Source organism: Branchiostoma floridae, chromosome 6, assembly GCF_000003815.2.
Source record: "Branchiostoma floridae strain S238N-H82 chromosome 6, Bfl_VNyyK, whole genome shotgun sequence".
NCBI classification, from domain to species: Eukaryota; Metazoa; Chordata; class Leptocardii; order Amphioxiformes; family Branchiostomatidae; genus Branchiostoma; species Branchiostoma floridae.
This window is the reverse complement of record NC_049984.1, coordinates 3,572,452-3,593,124: the sequence shown is the minus strand read 5'-3', so window position 1 is coordinate 3,593,124 and position 20,673 is coordinate 3,572,452. Positions and strand designations below refer to the sequence as shown.

The following is a 20,673-nucleotide window of genomic DNA, read 5'->3' as shown; positions in this document are numbered from 1 at the left end:
CAGCTGGGAAAAATTGCTGTCTAGATTCAGTGTGTCTTTTTCGGTGCGGTAATTTAATCAGTGAAAAATTAATTACGTTAGGCCCCGCTCATACTTCGGCGTATATCTAAGTCTGCATTATTTGCGTTTTGACATTATTTTCATTTATCTAAAGTTTGAGACCGAAGACGTCATTTTTAGATAACCAGACTGCACAACGGTGGGTTATAAGAAACTCATGCGGACTTGAACGAGCCCTAAGTCGTTAAAAGCTTCGGTCTTCCCATGAAGGCTAGTCATACGTGCACTCAAGGGCTACCCACAACTGAATATCCTTTGTAAGTAGCTTCTTTATGATTTTGCTTGCTTCTCAGTTTAATTCCTTTAAATGCATCGCGTGTTTCACGGCAAATGATTTGCTTGTACGGCAGCATGACTGTTTGAAGGGTAAAGGTTTACGAGGACACAACATGAATGAATGAATGAATGAATGAATGAATGAATGAATGAATGAATGAATGAATGAATGAATGAATGAATGAATGAATGAATGAATGAATGAATGAATGAACGAACGGACGAATGAATGAATGATTGAATGAATGAATGAATAAATAAATGAATAAATAAATAAATAAATAATTGAAGAAATGAAGAAATGAATGAATGAATGAACTTTATTTGCTTGACAATCTTACAACGTACAATGTGCAGCAAAAAGTACTAGTACTAGACAACAGCAATATTCATTATCTTACACTCTCTTGCTCTACACTACCAAGGATATCAGGCTGTTTGTAACTTTACTGATCATCTAGTACTAACCACGGTTTATCTGGCAGATGAATTTCCTAATGATCCCACATTCAACGTCGCCCCAACGGCCACCAGGGGAGATCTTGATGCAATCTTGCTCGCCAGAGTTGTTCGGCTCTCCCTGAGCCCAGTTACTAAAGTCTGTGCCATTATCATACACGGTGCCATCTTCCCAACGGAACTGTCCCTCAGCGTTCATATCGTTCAGACCTATGTAAAAGGCACCACCCTCTGTAGTCAGGCCGACTAAGAAGTCGTTGGTGACAAGGTCCTTGATAATGGCAAGCGTGCCGGAATCCGACGCACACACTTGACGTGCTCCATCGTAAGTCTGTAGTTCTTCAAAAACTTTGTAGCAGAATCCTCCATGCGGACTGTATCCGACTGGGCAGGCTTTTGAGAAAGAACAAGGTCTAATTAGATGATGACCGCCAGATGTGGAGAACCTTTGTAGACAGGTAGACTGCCCCTACGGCTTCTAGCTAACGGACTGAGTGAGAGTGAGTGAGTGAGTACGCGACTTACCTTGCACTTCACACGTAAACCCCAGAGGTTCGTTGCAACCACGATCATTCCAACTATACTGCCCCCAATACTGGACACAATTTTCGCCAGTCCCACCGTTTGGCTCTCTTCTACCCCAGTCGGTGAACCCTGTGGACGCCAAACTCGTCCCATCCTCCCACAGGAACTGGCCTTCAGTGTCCTGGTCACTTAAGCCAAACCATCTGTGGTCCGAGGACAGCGTCTTGAGGAAAGTGTTCGTTGCCGAGTCCTTGACCATTGCCAGACGTCCGCCGTGGTCGCTGCAGACTTCCGTCGCTTGGCTGTACGTCCGTTTTTCGTTGAAAACCGTGTAACACTTTCCATTGAACACCGACCATTCCACGGGACATACTGAGGCAGAAAGATGGGTTGATGAATCACAACGTCTATAAAGGAAATCTGTCGTTATTTTTTCCGTTATTCTCTTTGGAAGATTTTGACACAAATGTCTCTGCAGTTTCAGAGCAAGCTACTAGGAGGCCCAAACATACACCACTTCTTCCTTATATCACAAGCTACAGTATCTACCACAAAAGAAATCAAGACCATAGCATTTCCAAGTCAACTATTTATATTAACTCCGTGAGAATGGAGATATTGTAATCGGTGGGTGTGTTTGTTTGTTTATTTGTTTGTGCTGGTGTGTTTTCTCCAGTTGCACAGCCGGAACTGTCAGCTGAATGTAAGGCAGAAATGGTGTAATAGGATACTTGGAGAATTGGATGTATGGTTTGCATCTGTTGCAATGTTGCAGGAAGCCAGGGAGTCATGACTACACCCACCGTCTGTGGGTGTTAGGGCTATCCTTCTAGCGCTAAGCCTTGTTGATATTTGAAATACACACCGTCGATTTGAGCTTTTCAACAAATAATTACAACAATGGATACAGCATTCATTATCAGATTGCTGTGAAGTACTACAATGTTATGTAACATTATGAAATTATGTCTAAAAAAAGCTTGAATCAACCTAGATAACGACTAATTTCTAATACCCACCTGTGCCGACCACAGTCGTTGAGGTCGAAGTCGTTGTTGCCGCTGTTCAGGTTGTAAGAAGAAATAGAATGGCCAGTTGGATATCACGTAGGAAAAAAATACGTACATGTTAGATAGGGTGCAAACGAACCACTGCGATACGTGCATTGCCTGTGCTTCTTGGTGAAGGTGTGTGCAAAAGAATTTAAGAGAGGCCTTTTGGCAGTTACGTACCTTACCTACATACCAAATATCAATTTCCGTGTCAAATTAAGGTACCTCATACTATGAGGTACCTCATACTATGAGGCTTGAAAGAACACAAAATGTCTAATTAAATCATCGTCATCAATAAGGACTTACCAAGATTTATCTGGCAAAGAACCTTTAATGTTATCTGACAATGGTCGTCATCCCACAGAAGTTCACCATAGTGCCTGACACAATGTTGCCCGTTTCTGTTGTTCGGCTCACCAACGGCCCAACTGCTGAAGTCTTTGGTCATATCAAGAGTCGTGCCATCTTCCCAACGCCACTGTCCCTCGACATCTTGGTCATTCAGGCCGATCCAGTAGGAGCCAGCTGTAGTCAGGCTTTCTAAGAAGACGTTTGTACCACTGTCCTTGGGCATGGCAAGACGGGCGTTGTCCGTTGCGCATAGTTGGCGCGATTCCTCGAATGTCTTTAGCTCTTCAAAGGCTTTGAAGCAGAACGCGCTATACTGGATATATCCAGCCGGGCAAGCTTTGATGAAGGAATAAAGCAACATCTTAATGATCAATTGTGATCGGTTTTTGAATATGTTACCAAAAATTGAAATCTAAGATGCAAAAAGATTCTCGATCTGTTAGCCAAACATCATGACTTGTGATCCGGAAGTTAGATGTGCCCTGGGTGCAAGTGCACGAGGTTGAAGCATCCGATATCATTCTGTTGGGTGTCTCCGCGGAGAGTGTATTTGCCTCCTAAGTGTTCAGTAGTTTCTATAAGCTGGTACGTTACGCCAAAGGGTGGTTATACCTGCTATAGACACAGACACATGCAGATGCCACCAAAACCATTGATATCCACGCCGCTTTTCATAATCTCCAAGAAGGTCCTACGGGGAGCATATCATCAAAAGCTGGCAGAGGAGTGAAGCCGGCCTAGGAGTGTGTATGCTTCGGTGCCTGTCTGACTCCCTTTGGCCGGCTATACTCATTGGCCATCTTTTATAATAGCTTATGGCACTGTAGGATCTGCTTGAATATTAGCTTTGCAATCACAATTGCCATCTGTCCCGCTGGTTTCGTTAGGTTGTTGTGCTTATGAACATTTACAGACACTGCAGTTCTAGACAATGTGAGCAGGCCTTATAATAGAGCACCAATTTTTAGGTTGTTATAACGGAGACTGTCTCGTACTTATGTTGTAAATATCATAATTATGTTGTGAATTAATTTTACTAAAACTAACCTGTGCCGTGGGTAGGCGTTGGAGTTGGCCGTGTTGCTATAAACGAAAAAAATACGTTTTAATTTGGTATCATGTGATTGATAAACAACCACTCGTTGTTCTGTTAATAGGAAGATGAACAGAATAGTGAACAGTCTAACTTCTTCACTTTAACTTAACTTCTTCACTCTTTAACTTATTCAAAAAGAAGAAGCCATGATGGTTAGGGCACATGAAACTTTACAAGGCACATGCAAAGGAACGGAAAGGTGTGCATCATCCCAGAACATACATCTATGGTATCAAGAAGTTGTCAGAAAAGACAGTAGTCCAGCAAAGCAGGTCGTCAGATGACCGTCAGAAGTTGAGAACCTTTGTGGACAGACAGACAGACTGCCCCTAAGGGACTGAGTGGGAGAGAGTATTAGAGACTTACCCTGCACTTCACAAGTAAACCCCAGCAGGTCGGTACAACCACGATCATTCCAACTGTGCCTCCAATACTGGACACAATTTTCGCCAGCTCCACCATTTGGCTCCCCTGGATACCAGTCGGTGAACCCTGTGGAAGCCAAACTCGTCCCATCCTCCCACAAAAACTGACCCTCAGTAACCTGGTCACTTAAACCAAACCATTTGTGGTCCGATGGCAGAGTTTTGAGGAAATTATTGATCGCCGAGTCCTTGATCATTGCCAGACGTCCGCCGTGGTCGTTGCAGTTTTGCTTCGCTTGGCTGTATGTCAGTGTTTCGGTGAAAACCTTGTAGCACTTTCCATTGAACACCGACCATTCCGCGGGGCATTCTGAGGCAGAAAGGTGTGTTGATGAATCATAACATCTATAAAGGAAATCTGTCGTTATTTGTTCCGTTATTCTCTTTCGAAGATTTTGACACAAATGTCTCTGCAGTTCCAGAGAAAGCTGCTAGGAGGCCCAAACATACACCACTTCTTCCTTATATCACAAGCTACAGTATCTACCATCAAAGAAATCAAGACCATAGCATTTCTAAATCAACTATTTATATTACCTCCGTGAGAATGGAGATACTAGTACTAGTATTGTAATCGTTGGGTGTGTTTGTTTGTTTGTTTGTGCTGGTGTGTTTCCCAACTTGCACAGCCGGAACTGCCAGCTAAATGTAAGGCGGAAATGGTGTAATAGGATACTTGGGGAATTGGATGTCTGGTTTGGCTCTGTTCCAATGTTGTAGACAGGCAGTAAATGATAACTTATCACTGCACCAACTGTTTGGATGTTAGGGACATTCTTTTAGCGCTTGATAATATTTGAAATCCACACCGTTGATTTGAGCTTATTAGCATGTAATTCCAACAATGGATAATGCATTAAGTATCAGGCTGCTATGCAGCACTGCAATGCTATGTAATATGATTAATAAAAAGATTTGAATCACAAACTAGATAAAGACGAATCTTGTAAAGCCCACCTGTGCTGGCCATTGTCGTTGAGGGCGAACTCGTTGTCGTCACTGTCCGGGTTACAAGAAGGAATAGAATGGCCAGTTGGATATCACACGTACATATTAGAGAGGGTAAAAAGGGTGCAGTGTGATCCATGCATTGTCTGTGCTTCTTGGTGTGCAAAAGAATTTTAGATAGGCATTTTGGCAGTTACGTAACTTACCTACATACCAAATATCAATTTCCGTGTCAAATTAAGGTACCTCATACTATCATAAAGGCTAGACAAACAGGAAGACAATATTCATATACAATTCAGTCCCTATTGTATAACTGGATACAATACAGAGAATTACTACAAGGTGTTTCGAGTGGCATCCATCACTCTTTTTCGTCACTAGATGGGACCGCGTGGCGCAGCGGCAGCGCGTTAGGCCCATGCCCAAAATGTCCTGAGCTCAAACCCGACCATGTCACCGATCTTGTGCCCTTGGGAAAGGCATTTTACACGACTTTCCCACTTCAGTCAAGTGAAAATAAGTACCATTCACCCGGACTCCAGGAAGAATAGTGACTATCAGTCACTAAAGGAGATCTAAAACCTAAATAAAACCAAACCAAACTAGAATGAACAGGCAGAAACAATTCAATACAAGTACAAACAATGTACATCTAACTACTGCGAGTATTGACTCTAACCAACAGAACAAGTCGCCATCGGTCCTCTATCAAGACAATGAGGGACAGATCATCATCCTCAGCTCACCTTAACCAAGCAGGCTACAACAAAGGGCTTGAAGTTGTTGACATCAGGAAACCCCAATCCTTGGGCTCTGAACGTTCCACACAACGAAAAGCGACACGCGAATATCACCGGAAGATCATCATGTTCATCCGAAATATCTAAACCAGTAGATCGTGACCAATAACACAGACAAAAAGGCATAAAACTATTGTTATTGTAACATGTTTAAATAGCAACAACATGGCTTGACAGCACGTTGCCCGCTTACAAAATGTAATGTGTCAACTCAGAATACACACGCGCCATTGCTGTACTAACCATTCAAACCCAGGACGATTTGCGTGCTACCCTCGCGGGAGTTTCTCGACAACGTGCAGCCGTCACTGGGACAGGAGAAGCGAACCTGCCGGCCAGTATAACCATTGTAGACGTCAATCTGGAAAAACAAGAATATTCTCATCAACAACCTATGAATGGGTTTAGAGTTGCCAGTGAAATCATTCACGTAGAAATTTAGTCTTTTCTTCAAACTGCAGTAGAAGCCAGTTAATTGCACAACGCACACTGCTGTTAACTGCACGGAATCCCCAAATCCCAAACCGGTGCGGTCCAACTGGATAACTCCGTATTATTGCACCAGCCGGATAATTGCACGAAATTCACTGACAAATAGGCAGTGCAATTAAGCGGCTTCTACTGTATCTAACGTTAATCTATGTAAATTATGGATAAATTGTCCACTATGTACTCCATGGCTCAACAAATGGTCAAACAACCAAACAAATTGTCAAAGAAGCACATATGCCAGATAATAAGAAAGTTCTTTGTGTTGAGACCCATTGCTAATTGTTCACAGCAAACGGCACAAAGTAGACCATCTATTTAAAGATTTTGTGTATATTTTCTGAAAAGAACAAACAGGGGAAATTTCAGTACTTTGCACAGAAACCTACCCAGTCTAACCGGAGTCGGTCGGTTCCTGAAGTTGTCAGTCGAAGTCGCGTTGGATCTCCGAAGTCGGAAGCGACAAAGGTTCGGACGTACTCCCTCCTTTGGCGTCGAGAATGTGGAAAATAGAAGATATGATATCACTGATTCATCGATGAAGGTTAGACATCCAGGTAAAAAGATACGCCAAATAGCGACTGAATGTTGTCCTTCTGTGAAGGCAAAGCTAACAAACAAACAAACAAACGCACTTTACCTACCCTCTTCTCTTGAGTCCGGACACCGTCGTTGCCGTGCAGATATCATCGCAAACGTCAGAAAATATTTCCACTGTCAAATAATTGCCACTACCAGAGTATGTGTTGTCATGTGTCCTAAACGTTAGGCTGAGAGGCACCACTGTTTGATGAAGCAACATATGGTTAAAGCTTTATAGGTTAGGTCGCCACTTTCCGGTGATATAGTTGCTAAAATAACAACGCATATATGATGGACATTCGAAGGACGAACATCATCATCATATGATTTGCATGACTCAGGTTATAAACTTTTTACGTTTGTATGTGAACAACACTGCTGGTAAACCTAAATTTTATACTAAAACAGATTAATGTTACTCAGATATTACGTTTCTACCATAAGAAAGGATTTTGAGACTCAATCAGACCCTGCTATATGTAGCAAATGTAGGTGGCGCTTTTGTGGCGAGGAGACAATTCCAAAAGTGACCACGTCACATCCCAAAAGTATGTATCCCCATTCGTCCCAAAACGTAAGGAACGAGCAGCAGCCAGCAGCGAGTGTAACATAATACTCACCATCACACGAAGTGCCATTTTCATTCAAAGTGTAGCCAGCTGGACAGGAGCACACCACGTCGCCGGCGTCTATGTAGATGACCATACGATTCGCAATTCCGGTATTGACAGCTGAGAAGGGCAAGCAAAATTAAACAGATGTGCTGTATCAAACAAAAAAGCTTGACTCAAATTTTGTTAAATCTCTAGACACATACAGCTTAGAGTGTACAGTCAAACCTGTCCAAGACGACCACCCGGGGGACCGGGAAAAAACGGTCGATTTGGACAGGTGGTCGCTGAGAAGAGTATTGACTCAAAACATGCCCGATGCAAAGTATAAATGGTTTCTGTTGTGTTTAACGGTAAATAGCAAGCACACTGCACGCACGCAAAGAAGCGAGGTCTTTAATGTCAAATACAACACGCACACTGTAAACTGTAAATTTAACCCCAAAATCCGACGCAAACTGGCCGATTTTGGCACAAAATCGCGCTAGTTATCATCAACAATCGACAAAAACCTCAATTTTGAAAATGATGCGGTCGTTATGGGTCCCAATTTGGGCCGGTCGCGGTCGCGTTGGCCAGGTGGTCGTTAAGAAAAGGTCGCTTAATGCTTACGTCAATGGGAAAATAAATCGGGACCGAGAAATTAAAAGCGGTCGAAATGGCCAGGTGGTCGCTGAGAAGAGGTGGTCGCTCGGGCAGGTTTGACTGTATATGGATAACAGAAGATGCTTCATTGACACATGACACAACAAAAAGGACAAAGGCTTTCGTATGGTCTACTATAAACAACAAAATAAAATTCTACACACTAAACATACGGGCTAATATACGTGAATCTCCAAATTATGTATCTTGATACATTTAGGTGGGCCTAAACTTGTTATTCAGTATCTTTTCTAATAGCAGAGCAATTTCGCAAATGTATTTTTCAATCATATAAGTTAGACCTGTCCATTTGTCACATACCTTTTCATATTTTAGACTGTACAGAACATGCAATTCAGCATAGTGAGAACCGTCAAATCTAGAAATAAATTGAATGATAAAAGATACCTATAATGTTGTTTTTTTCTTTTGATCATATTGTCTTATGTAATACATATGTGATATAATTATCAGTATTTGTCTAAACGAAAATCTAATCAAGCGCAGTTAAGAAGCCCTCACTAAACCTTTTAGGTTTCTAATTTCGCCTGCATGTTGATTTTTTATACTCATTGCTTGCAACAATAAGATTTTTCTTAATATGTGCAAACAATGCACAAAATGATAAACAAATAAGTAATAGTTGGACGGGACATTTACCGTCGTTCCAGCTAACGTAAGTGTTCAGCCGAGAAAACATGATGTAGGGCAGCTGGTCCTCGGACACTTGCTCCCACGAGCACACTCCGGCCGGGCCTCCCTCCGTCACCGCCAGCCAACCGGTGTCACGACAGTTCTGATAGTGACGGTTGATGTAGAAGGACCTGCAATGGAGACAGTTGTCATGGAAACAGTTGTCCAGTGTGGTTTTTATCAGACAATCAAATAAAGATTATGAACTTGAAAGTTCATCTGTTTTGGTAGAAGTCATTATTGAACTAGTTAAACTGCAATATCCAACACAAAAATTGGATTCACCCAAATTTTCATCTGAACGTAACAGCACCAGTCTTTGTCAACCTATGATCCACTGCGTAGTGAGCAAAGTGTTCTATCTGCATAAGGTGACGTCACGACAGCAGTAGATTGTTCATTCCTTGACAAGGCTGGTGCTGTTCAGTCGAAAATTTGGGTGAGTCCAATTTTTGTGTTGGATATTGCAGTTTAACTAGTTCAATAAATCAAAAATATATTGTTGTGCAATTAGATTATAGAATGTAAATTTACTGTTTTCTCGACACATCAATTTTCAGCAACGTGTGCGTACCTTCCGCTTAAAAGTTGTAATCAAACTAATGCTTATCAGTAAAATATGTTATGTTTAACCTTATGATGATCGGACTGAGGGATTACACGTCGATAAATGTAGTCTGTACAGCGGTAAGCTTAGAGTCACGCTAAAACTACAAGTTCTTTCTGTGGATATGATTTCTCGATACAGTTTATACCACATGATGTTAACGCTACATTAAAATGTTGATGAGGTGTCCGATTTGTGTAAACATGTGAGATATCATTCTGCACTGAAATGTGATTGAATGGAGACTCAGCGGGTGTTGTATTTTGTTTTATTTCTTCTCGTTACGGACTACGTATGACGGACCCGTACCTGTAAAGTAAAAAAGAAACTTGGATGAATATGAACTACAATGTACATCAATGTTACTTCTGCATATGAAACATGCATGTTCATGAATAAAATTTAGTGCATAATACCAGTTTGGACATGTGTGTGTATGGTTATTTTCAATTGGTTCCCTGAGTCCGTAACCAGCACCCCCCTCCCCCCGCCGCCGATCGTTTGGAATCTCCTAGGGTTATTGGTATAAGTCGGGTAAACGGGTAAAATTCGCTGACAAATCGATGATGCCAATAGCCGACTTCTACTGTATTACTCTCCGGAAGTTTCCGAATGAAGACAGTTTAAGTATTCTAAAGTAGTTAAAGGCAAAGTGAGTCTTTAAGAGTGTGAAAGTCAGAGCAATTCAGTTTTATGATTCAGAAAAATGTAAAAGCGGGTCGTTAACGTTATCATATAGCTGATTCAAACTGACACTGACAGTATAAAAAGTTTGAAAGTTTTGTCTTTATCAAGAAACTGTATTTACCTCTGCGGGCCAGTGGCTCCTTCCATGGAGAAGACGTTTTGAGATTCGGTGCTGATGTCGTTCCACGGGGACGAGAGAAGACGAGACTTGGAGAACCAGTTGAACTTGTCTGTGTTCTGTCCATCGAAGATCAACTCTACATCTCCCGAGGAGGACTCCAGCACGATCTTCACCTGTTAGAACATATAGACGTTTTAAGCTGTGGTTAGCGGGTGTCTAGATTGGGCTTGAGCCTTACAGAGCATCATGCTTCAGCTTTATGAGCAATACTCGTTATACTCTTTACGGATCACAAGGTTTGGCGTTCGAAGCCCACACTATCCGTTTGAACATTTGAGAACCACGATAAGGGCATCGTAAGGTCACAAAAATATGTATACCTGTGTCAGATTGTGAAAACTATTCACTATGCTTATCAAGTGGAGACAATCATTCAATTTCAGGCGTTTTTAATCCTATGTGTACACAAATTGACTCATGTCTTACTATGTTTTTTTTTACTATATACGTGCGTTTGTTAGTTTAACAAGTTTAACAAGCCAAACAAAGACTATCAGACGTGACAGACAAACTTACTCGTTTGATGTTAAGAGATGCCCACTTTTCCACAACCTGGCACTTATTATGGAGGACGGTCTCACCGGGGCCAGCACTCCAGGCATCGTACACTCTCTGTCCCGTTCCCCGCACGGTGGAAAATACCTGGGACCATTCGTTGCCTGATCGGTTTGGAAAATGAAAAAAAGCTCAATAAATGTCCGTAGTTTATTATGCGAATCTCCGAAGTAGCATAATTTGCACTTATATACATATATAGGCTGATTATGCTTAGGTCACAATGGGAAAAAGGGGCGAAAATGGTAGTTTGCAGGCTGTTTTGGTTTTTTCTTTTAATTTTCTACCGGGCTATTTTGGAGGCACGGCCGGGCCCCGATCATTTTTTTCCGTCGTAGTTAAAATCATCCCGGGAACCGGCGACAAATAACCTTATCTTGCAAACACCGAGAGGCACCCCACTTATCCGACAATCCATTGGCACAAATTTGTGTGCCTTCAGAGCAGGGCACGAGTGCAAATGCGGCCGTACCATAACATGCGACATGGTCATGATATGAAGCTCTCACAATTTAATACTAATGGATTGTGGTGCCTCTCTATTTCAGCCTGCACCGTTTTCTTGAATATTGAACACCTTACGAGAATAGGATAAATATAAATAGTTCCCATTAACGTTAGAGCGACGAGTATGAATTTGTCTTTACCAGTTGGTATGTATGCCTCCACAACGGTAGGTCCTGTGCCGTTGGCGCTGTGTTTCTCTACGAACCATGGTGGGATCGACCCCTTCTGTGTGATCATGGCCCAGGACTCTCTTCTGCCTATCACGGGGTGTAAGAATATAATCAACCGATGAAATGGATATTGTATATTCGGACTATAATAAAAACCTACCTAATATAGTAAGCAAAATTCTAGTACATGACAGCTTGTAGGTCAAGCGCCCAACATTTGTACAAAGCATGGTAACATCCCTTTTGCAATCGTCGTCCGATTGCAAACTGGAAACACTCTGAGATAAGCGTGCATGTGTAAAAAAAAATAGAAAATGTATATCCTTGTCGGCGGTTGGATGTATCACGGTCTGCTCTTAAGTCGTACAACATCGACATCTTGCGACGTCTTACGACAACTAAGACCGCACTTGAAGATGTCAACTTTTCATGAAGAGACACGTTACCTAGTTGAGTTATGTTAGCTCCGTACGGTGTCAGAGCGGGTTCGTTGATAACGGTGGTATCGCCGCTCTGTTGGACTGCGATAACTATGACACGTCCCTGCAATAATACGAAATTGAGCTTTAGCCAAGATAAGATACCAACAGAAATATGATATGCCATAATACACACGTACGCATGTCAAAACTTGGACATCTTTCATTTTGTAGTCAGGGCTCGAAATACCACCTGCATATATATGCAGGTTAGTGCAGGTAAAATTGGCGCTGTGCAGGTATTTCTGGTGTCTACCTGCACCTAACCTGCACTGGTCCATGTACTGGGTTTTATACATAAATGTTCTATGATGTATGTGTGTATGGATTATTATGAGCTGCATTGATGAAGTATGAAAGAAAAAATAGCAATGCATGGTTCCTGAACAATTTTGGCATGATTCATAATTTAAGTTCAGAGTGGTGCAGGTAAAATTTGTCTGGTGCAGGTAATTTTTCATGTTACCTGCACCAGCGAAGGTATGCAGAAAAAGTATTTCGAGCCCTGATAGTGGTAGTTGTGTCATTCAATAGCTTGCTATACTACTTATTATACATGCAGACATGGCAATCACAAACGAGATATTTCTTCTAACCTATTGATAGATATCATAGTGGCAGCGAAACATAAGACGCATGACATGTACATCATAGTTTAGCATTGTACTACATTTTTTACAGTGCAAAGTTTTGTCTTTAAAAGAAAAGATGCTGACATTGCCACGTTAATGCTAATATTGGTTACTTCAGTCATAGCTTTACCATCCAGATCCACCACAGCTCGCATGGTCAAAACGTCGGTTGAGTAGAACACGTACTTGATTGTGTGCCAAGAAGTCTGCTGTACAGTAGCCCCTGGCAACTGTTCTACTTAGTTACGTTGAAAGAGACCTGTTGCCACACATGAATCTATTTTGTGTTGACTACATACGATCACAAAATTAGACCTTGCGATCCTAGTGCTCAGTGTATAGCCTCATTACCTCGGGAACTCCCTGCAGAAAGGTTGTGAGTTGCTGCGCTGCAGAAACGCCATCTCCCTGGGTGTCGAAATGTGTCTTGTTTTCCACAGCCCCCGTCCTCTCGTTCACAATGAAGACCTGGTGCCCTCTCCGTGGTACTGAAATGATAACCAGTCTTATCCGAATGAAAGCTCATCTGTGTTGGTAAATTCCATATTGCAAAAGTTTAAACTTTGTTTCAACACAAAGAAGGGACTCACCATAAATTTTCGGTCGAGCACTCCGACCTTCTTCAGATGAAATGAATCGCTGACTAATCCGGAAGTCGTCGGATGACGTCACCCAAAACTACTAGGACTGGCAACCAAAATCGGAACAATACACAGAATAAAGGGCTAGTTGTATTACCCTATTTGAAGAATGTTTCGGAAGCCTTACGTAGAATCTTCAACTAGCAAGGCATAAAGACCTGCTTTAGGCCGACTAGGACACTTAGGCAGCTATTGGTGGCGCCTAAGGATAAGACGCCCAAAGAACACAAGTGTGGTGTGGTGTACCACATCCGGTGTAACGGACAAAACATCAGAGGCCCTTGCACCGAATCGTACATTGGGGAAACGGAACGACCATTAAAAACCCGGTTCTTAGAACACAGACGTCGCAGCTCAACATCTTCAGAGGTATCACAGCACATACACATTGAATCCCCCAGCCACTCTGTGTCTCTGGACCAAGTTCGCATCTTAGACACTGAACAGGATTGGTTCGTGAGGGGCGTTAAGGAGGCTATCTACATTAGGGCACATCAACCCTCGTTGAACCGTGATGGTGGCAGGTTTCGCCTTCCCGCCATTTATGATTCGCTGCTACCTGACGTCATCCGACGACTTCCGGATTAGTCAGCGATTCATTTCATCTGAAGAAGGTCGGAGTGCTCGACCGAAAATTTATGGTGAGTCCCTTCTTTGTGTTGGAACAAAGTTTAAACTTTTGCAAAATAGATAACCAGTCTTATCTATATTTAATCCCTTTATCCTTAGTAGATTAATCAACAGGTTAAGGTGCTGACTCACTGCACCACGGGCACCTGTGCGGTTTCGCAAGATTACTCAACGAATTTTAGAGATAAAGAATGAATTTTATTACGTTTTGTGTATTTTGTTGCATTCTAAGTCATACTTTTACGCAATATCTAAATTGTAAAAAAATCGGCGAAAATAACACAACAGAAGAAGTGCAACGATGAATGAACCCAGCAGTGCCGCACCAGTACCCCAAGCGCAGTGAGATGCCACATCTTGGAATCGTAGATGGCCAAACATGCAAAGTGAAAGAAAAGTGCGTCAAATTGGCACTATTACGTTATGTCAATTCCAAAGTAAGATATACATCTATGGATTTGATAAGTATGATATGTATTCTGAGTAGCGTTTTTATACTATACTAAAATATGATGATTAGAACTTAACTATTTCCGCAACTTTAACAGAGAAAGGATCCAAGATGAACTTCGTACTCACGTTCCTCAATCCTGCTCTCCTCCCCGTTGATAGTGATGTAGGTGCCGTTCACGTTGTACCCTGGATCGTTGTACGCATACGACCGCGCCCACACTGCAAAACCTTCAGGCGGGCGGCAGCAATTTCAGCTCATGCTCGCATTGAGGCGACGAGTTTCGCCAAAACGCGAAAGCTTGCTTGCTCTCCTGATACTTTGTGGTGCTATCATTTATCATCATGCCGTATGGTGCTATTTGGCAGACCTTTGTGTAACCGAGCGCCTTGAAAACTCAAGACTTTAGGATCTTCAAGAGAGGCACAGAACCAAGCAGACAGATTCTCCACATACAATTGCGACAGGGTTGCTAGCATAGATACACCTTGCAAGCCACTCGAAGACAGAGGGAACGTGTACAAAATTGCTAGCAACCTAGCCTGCGTGCTAATGATACCAGCGCAGAAAAGAACGACAACCTGTGCGAGTGCGAGTTACCAGCGCTAGAATATTGATGTGTTAGAAACTTCAAGCCTGGCAGAATCCTTACACAAGACCTATTAATGCTCTGCGTGTCAAGCTTAGAAAAGAACTAGAAATAGTCATGATTACAAGTACCAAACGGTAATGCTTAAGCCAACATATGTCATCTGCTGGCTCCTAATATGTACGTTATTTTGACACGGAAATTGTCACAGGATCTCGTAACATGACTAATGTATATATGTAATGTATTTTCTAACCTCTAATGAAACTAAGTGGTAATAACAAAACATCTCTTTATAATATAAAGGTAGAACAGCCCGTACCAAACAAGAGAAAGACCAGCATAAAAACGCTAAAATACTGAAACTAAACTAAAATGATTTACAGTGCATGGAGGAATGGTGCGGTGATGGGCTTGTGAAGAGGTTAGTTAAAGCGTTTGAAATGTAAATTCGATCAACCTTAGTCCAGTTCTTCGTACCATTCACATATTTTTTCACGTTAATGTAAACATACCTTTAATGCAAGACCCCGTTGACATGGAAATGTCATCCAGTGCAATATCCCCTCGAAAGCCTGACCCACGGATTGCTTCCATTACAACCTGAAACGTTGATGTCCAAGGAAAAAAGGTGCACCAATGTAACACTCTGTTCAGTTCAGTTCTGTAACACTATGTAACACTAGTCACTTTTCATTCGCAAGAAAACTGGGGATGATGATGATTAGATTTTGAGTAAAAGTATTTATGATACTAGATGGCGTTAAAATGGCCAAACAAGACGTTTAAAAATCAATGAAAGCAGACATAATAAATGTTGAAATGTGACATTTTTGAAATTATAACCTGTACTTAAAGACAAACTTTCTTTGGCTTCCAAGTAATGATATGTAACTTGAATTTAAGACCATCCCAACCAGACAGCGACTAGACCATCACACGATGATAAAACACAGCTTTATCAGTAAATGTGAAAATTCAATAAAAAAAATTTATCGTATAGCAACGCTGTGTCTTGAGAGCTGGCGTACCAACCTGGTAAGTACCAGCAATGTCGATCTCTACCTCTGCCTGGTGCCACTCATCGCCCTGCCTGCCTGTCCTGTTGAAGACCAGAACCTCTGGAGCCGGGTCCGTCCGTGTGTACACGTGCAGCTCTCCCATGTGCATGCCGTACATGTGGTACCAGAAGCGGAGGCACATGGCGGAGGCGGCGGTGACGGCGGGGCTGTACAGGCGGGCGATGTCACCAACGTCCTGGGGAGCACTCGCCTCGATGAAGATGTAGTAGCCAGTTCCAGTTTCGTCTGATGAGCAAAAGTAAAAAAAAAAAGATTTCTCTCGCTGCTATGTTCTTCTGGCTTGTTTTTTTTCATACCCGGTAAACTCTCTCAAGGCATAACACACGAGGATTATGCAGTACAAATAAAACCTGCATATCCAGACAGATTCAATTGATCCACTCATACCGGTAAGGGCCCTACTCTTTTCGGTAAGTGTGCTGAGTTCTTTCACGTGCTTGGGGTGTTGCTCTCCTAAAACGTCCCTAACTAAATCTAGGTACTCATATTTACCTAATACTAGATCTCAATTAAAAGCCATTGCTTCTGTTTCACTTTAAGAATTATGGTTAATGTTACGTGTCTAATCTAATCTTACCATCTTCAGTGATGTTCATCATTGGCCCGTATGTTTATGTATTGCCGTGACTCGAGGAGCAACATTATGAAACACTATGATTTGAAATGTGCAAAGAAATTGGCAATTTGGATAAGCAAACTAACGCTTATTTCTTTTTGCCGCACATTTGGCATGCTTAGGCATACGGTTCAGCCTTCTTTACATTTGCAAAAGTTGAATGCCTTTCTAATCCTGAAATATATCTATAACAACGTATGATGGTCGTTTGTACTTACTCCCCATGGTGTGGTCAAAAGACGGCCCAGTCCCGGAGGATTCCGAGGCACCAGCCTGACGTGTCCAGTTGAAGTTATCGCTTCTGTCCTGAGTCCAGCCGCAAAAGTCAGCCTCGAAGTCACAGTCAAACGCACCAGGAGCTGGAAATAGGAGGGTCAAGCCAGTATGCTCTGGACATTCTTGGTTGCCTAATATTTCGTGAATATCGTTTTTTTTCTTTCCAATGGTCATCAAACCTCAGCGTAGCAGCAGCCCTAATACCCGCCTCACATTATATACGATCTTCGGACGTACTTCGCGATCGCAGGAAGGTCGGCTGATTGTAAGATCTTAAGATGGTCTTGCGTAATTTTCGCCCAAAATCTGTTCCCCTCACATATAAGCGAGCCTCGTGCGATCGACGGTGAATAAATCTATGATAATGAACCTCACATGACCTCTTGCACGTGGACAAGGGAACACAAAACGTTCCTCAAAAAAGGCAAGAGATCAATAAATGTTGCTTATTTTGTTGTCGGAATCTTTTTAACCAATGAATGGAATGCGCGGGCATAATAGAAATGACACAAGAAAGGAAAGTGTTTCACAAAGCCAGCCTACATACTGCCAAAGGGGCCACAATGTTAGAATTACCCTCACATTCCCAGAAATTCAATATTTGTAAACAATCGGAAGTCGGGTGAACGTCGCCCAAACGTCGTCCGACTAACGGGCGTTCGCCATCCGATTTGCGTTCGATGATTAATAACTATGTCTGTGCTCGCCTATCGGTCTTCAATCGTTGGATTGACGCAAGACTATTGACCGATACCCTTGCGAGGTACGCACGATTTGCACGCACGATCTGCGACTCGGTCACGAGCTCTGCGATCTCGGAGATCTCCTACGACTTGTCGCTTATGTTAAGAACATGTTTCGCTGCACCGCGACCGTCGTAAGACTCCTGAAAATTGCTGGCGATCCCTAAAAATCGCAAGATGATCTTGAGAACACCGGACGTCTTACTCACGAAAATGTCATTTAGAGCTCGTAAACTAGTCTTCCGAACGAATCGCGCCTAATGTGAGGCGGGTATTAAGGGCGCTGACATATGTCACTGATGAGGTGTTAATAGTAGTCTTCAACTTGTGTCTTTACCCAAGAGTCATTAAATGATTTTAAAAAACAGACCAAATGTTATTCCAAGTAATACGTACTCAGGCAAAAAGTAACTATCGTGTTGCGCATCATGTCACATGGATGCGTAACCTTCATCGACAAACCAAATGTTTTAACTGAAATCCTTCTGTTTCTTTTATCTATCATCATCATGGTGACTGCGAAGCGATGGACTTTCCATCTTGTGGTAAGTTGTGTTACTACCTATATCACATACATGGAGTTAAAGTTGCAATCAGGTACCTGCTGTTACTACTACAGCTGCTGGTGCCGGCGATGTCGTAGCTGCCGGTACTACATTTGTAGGAGTCACTGAAAGAGAAAGACAAATGCGTGAATTAAGATACCACCCCACTTGTATTGCAACCATACCTATCCTGGTGAATAAAATACTGTCCAACCTTTTGTCAAAACAAGAGAATCGCTCTTATCGTATTGTCGCCAAGATTCTTGACCTTCTTTGATTAAAAGCATTAGTGTTGGTGGAATATCTCATATACCTACAGGGAGGAAATGTGATCAAAATGTATCATTGTTGAAATAATGGGATGGGAGCTTGGGTACTAGGTAGAAACCCGTTTATAGATATGAAAAGAATGAGACTGTTAGACCTGCAAGCGGAATTATTTTGTTAATCTGTAAAAAGTATGATGAAGTTATAGTAACATTGCATATGACCAATGTTTCCGTTGTAAATGTATGTCGTCGTTATGTACAATTCTATTACTTGGTAGTTGACAGAAAAGTAATTGGATGCGGACAACCCGGTATGTTGCAAACCTGTAACTGAGATATTGATAATGTTAGTTAGTTAGTAACGCAGCTAATTGTAGATAATTGATGACTGACTAGCTTTTTTTTTTAAATGTACTTTTTCTGCATGCGACGACCATGTAACCTTTGGTTTCAGGCATGTGACAGAAATGTAGAGATTAGCGATTAGCAATTCATGCACAACAGATAGCCTATAGCTTGAGACAAGAAAAAACTCGTGTTAGACACAATGAGACAGCTAGCAATCGGGCAGTGACATGACACACACAGTTAAGAGTTGCATTGATGATTGGGGAAAGCTTTAGTTAGGTTAGATCATGTCTATTCCTTACCAACTGTAGACAAAGCTGTTGTTGTTGCAATCACTTGCATAATATCAAGTTCAATTTTCAATCTAATACCTGCTGTTACTACAGTGGCTGGTGTCGGCGATTTCGGGGAGGATGGTATTACAGTTGTTGGAGTCACTGAAAGATGAACATGAAGGCATGAAAACACAATTCAGCCATACATACAACCAACTTTTTAAAACTGTTAATAAGGAAACACATGCATGTATTTTCGCCTGCTGTCAAATTTTGCATGCTCGTAATTTCAGTCTGGTACCTGCTGTTACTACTGTGGCCGGCGCTGCCGAAGTTGGAGATAGCGATATCACATTTGTAGGAGTCACTGAAAGGTGAAGATGTAAGGATCAAAATACAATTCTACTTGTGTTTCAGCTGAACAAACTTATTTCAAACCAAGGAAAAGCATGCCTGTATTCTCGACAGAATTCTTCTTCTTCTTTGATTAAACGTATTACAGTGAATAGAATATTTCATATACATTGTACCTACGGGGAGTACATGTCACCAATTATGTAGCATTACTAAAATTGATGGTATGTGAGAGCTTGGGTAGGTTAAAAGCAGGATACAGATATAAACTGAAGCCGGAGAATGTGAGGCTTGTAAGCTGAAAGCTTTGGTAAAGTACCACATCCGCATACAATCAAATGTATCTATCTATTCTGAATCTTTTACTATATCTTTAATTACTATGCATGTATTATAATTATAGTTGGCACGAAAAGAACTGGATGTGGACATCCAGAGATGGTGCGATCCTGAAAATGAGATATTAATGATGTTGTTTAGTAATGCAGCTAACTAATGATAAATTATGGATGACAGGCTAACTTTTTTTTCAAGTTTCCTGCATTTGATGACCGCAGAACCGGTTGTTTCAAGCATGTGATAGAATGCCTAGATTAGTCATTAGCAATTGATAAGGATATAAGGTACGCAACTGGTAAAGCGAATCGGATACTGGCGGTCATACGTCGCAGCTTACAGCACTGCCCTCCACGGGTCAAATCAACATGCTATAAGACGTTGGTGCGCCCACACCTGGAGTACAGTGCAACAGTGTGGAACCCATATCAGTGGGACCCAGGCACTAGAAAGAGTGCAACGTAGAGCGGCGAGAGTGACCGTCAACGATTTTCGCAGAAACAGTAGTGTATCTGAAATGCTCACAGGCCTACAATGGCCACTCCTCGCTTGCAGTATGAGAGACGTACGTCTAATTACTTTCTATGAAATTGTGAATGGTATCATAAACATTCCCCCCAACCCAGTATCTTAAACCAGCCCAACGCAGAACCAGAGGAAGCCACATGCTTTAAATATCAGT

General features: G+C 42.0%; 2 protein-coding genes across 2 annotated transcripts in view; both read right to left on the bottom strand.

Annotated features, from left to right (window-relative positions):
* LOC118417473 overlaps positions 1-19,979 on the bottom strand; it is a 30,926-nt gene extending 10,947 nt beyond the window's left edge. Inside the window, exons 1-20 of the mRNA XM_035823039.1 lie at positions 19,975-19,979; positions 19,603-19,668; positions 19,398-19,463; positions 18,440-18,534; positions 17,064-17,204; positions 16,155-16,454; positions 14,683-14,788; positions 13,188-13,341; positions 12,172-12,268; positions 11,696-11,812; positions 11,010-11,152; positions 10,434-10,606; positions 8,986-9,149; positions 7,690-7,800; positions 7,132-7,270; positions 6,877-6,973; positions 6,242-6,359; positions 5,205-5,246; positions 4,189-4,557; positions 3,774-3,809 (exon numbers count right to left, since the gene is read on the bottom strand). Of these exons, the coding sequence (XP_035678932.1) occupies positions 3,774-3,809; positions 4,189-4,557; positions 5,205-5,246; positions 6,242-6,359; positions 6,877-6,973; positions 7,132-7,270; positions 7,690-7,800; positions 8,986-9,149; positions 10,434-10,606; positions 11,010-11,152; positions 11,696-11,812; positions 12,172-12,268; positions 13,188-13,341; positions 14,683-14,788; positions 16,155-16,454; positions 17,064-17,204; positions 18,440-18,534; positions 19,398-19,463; positions 19,603-19,668; positions 19,975-19,979 (2,539 nt within the window). The remainder of the gene's footprint in view (positions 1-3,773; positions 3,810-4,188; positions 4,558-5,204; positions 5,247-6,241; positions 6,360-6,876; positions 6,974-7,131; positions 7,271-7,689; positions 7,801-8,985; positions 9,150-10,433; positions 10,607-11,009; positions 11,153-11,695; positions 11,813-12,171; positions 12,269-13,187; positions 13,342-14,682; positions 14,789-16,154; positions 16,455-17,063; positions 17,205-18,439; positions 18,535-19,397; positions 19,464-19,602; positions 19,669-19,974) is intronic.
* On the bottom strand, positions 664-2,329 carry LOC118418388 (lactose-binding lectin l-2-like). The gene is made up of 2 exons (XM_035824267.1): positions 1,321-2,329; positions 664-1,188 (listed from the first exon to the last, which is right to left on the bottom strand). Exons 1-2 carry the CDS (start codon positions 1,577-1,579, stop codon positions 800-802), a joined length of 648 nt encoding a protein of 215 aa, XP_035680160.1. The 5' UTR covers positions 1,580-2,329; the 3' UTR covers positions 664-799.
* Positions 19,980-20,673: the final 694 nt, after the last annotated feature.

Excerpts from the sequence above, each read along its gene's own strand:
- LOC118418388 (XM_035824267.1), bottom strand. The coding sequence starts at position 1,579 with ATGGTCAAGGACTCGGCAACGAACACTTTCCTCAAGACGCTGTCCTCG. Across the intron at positions 1,189-1,320 it reads GTTTACGTGTGAAGTGCAAG|CCTGCCCAGTCGGATACAGT; the intron begins GTAAGTCGCGTA and ends CTTTCTCAAAAG.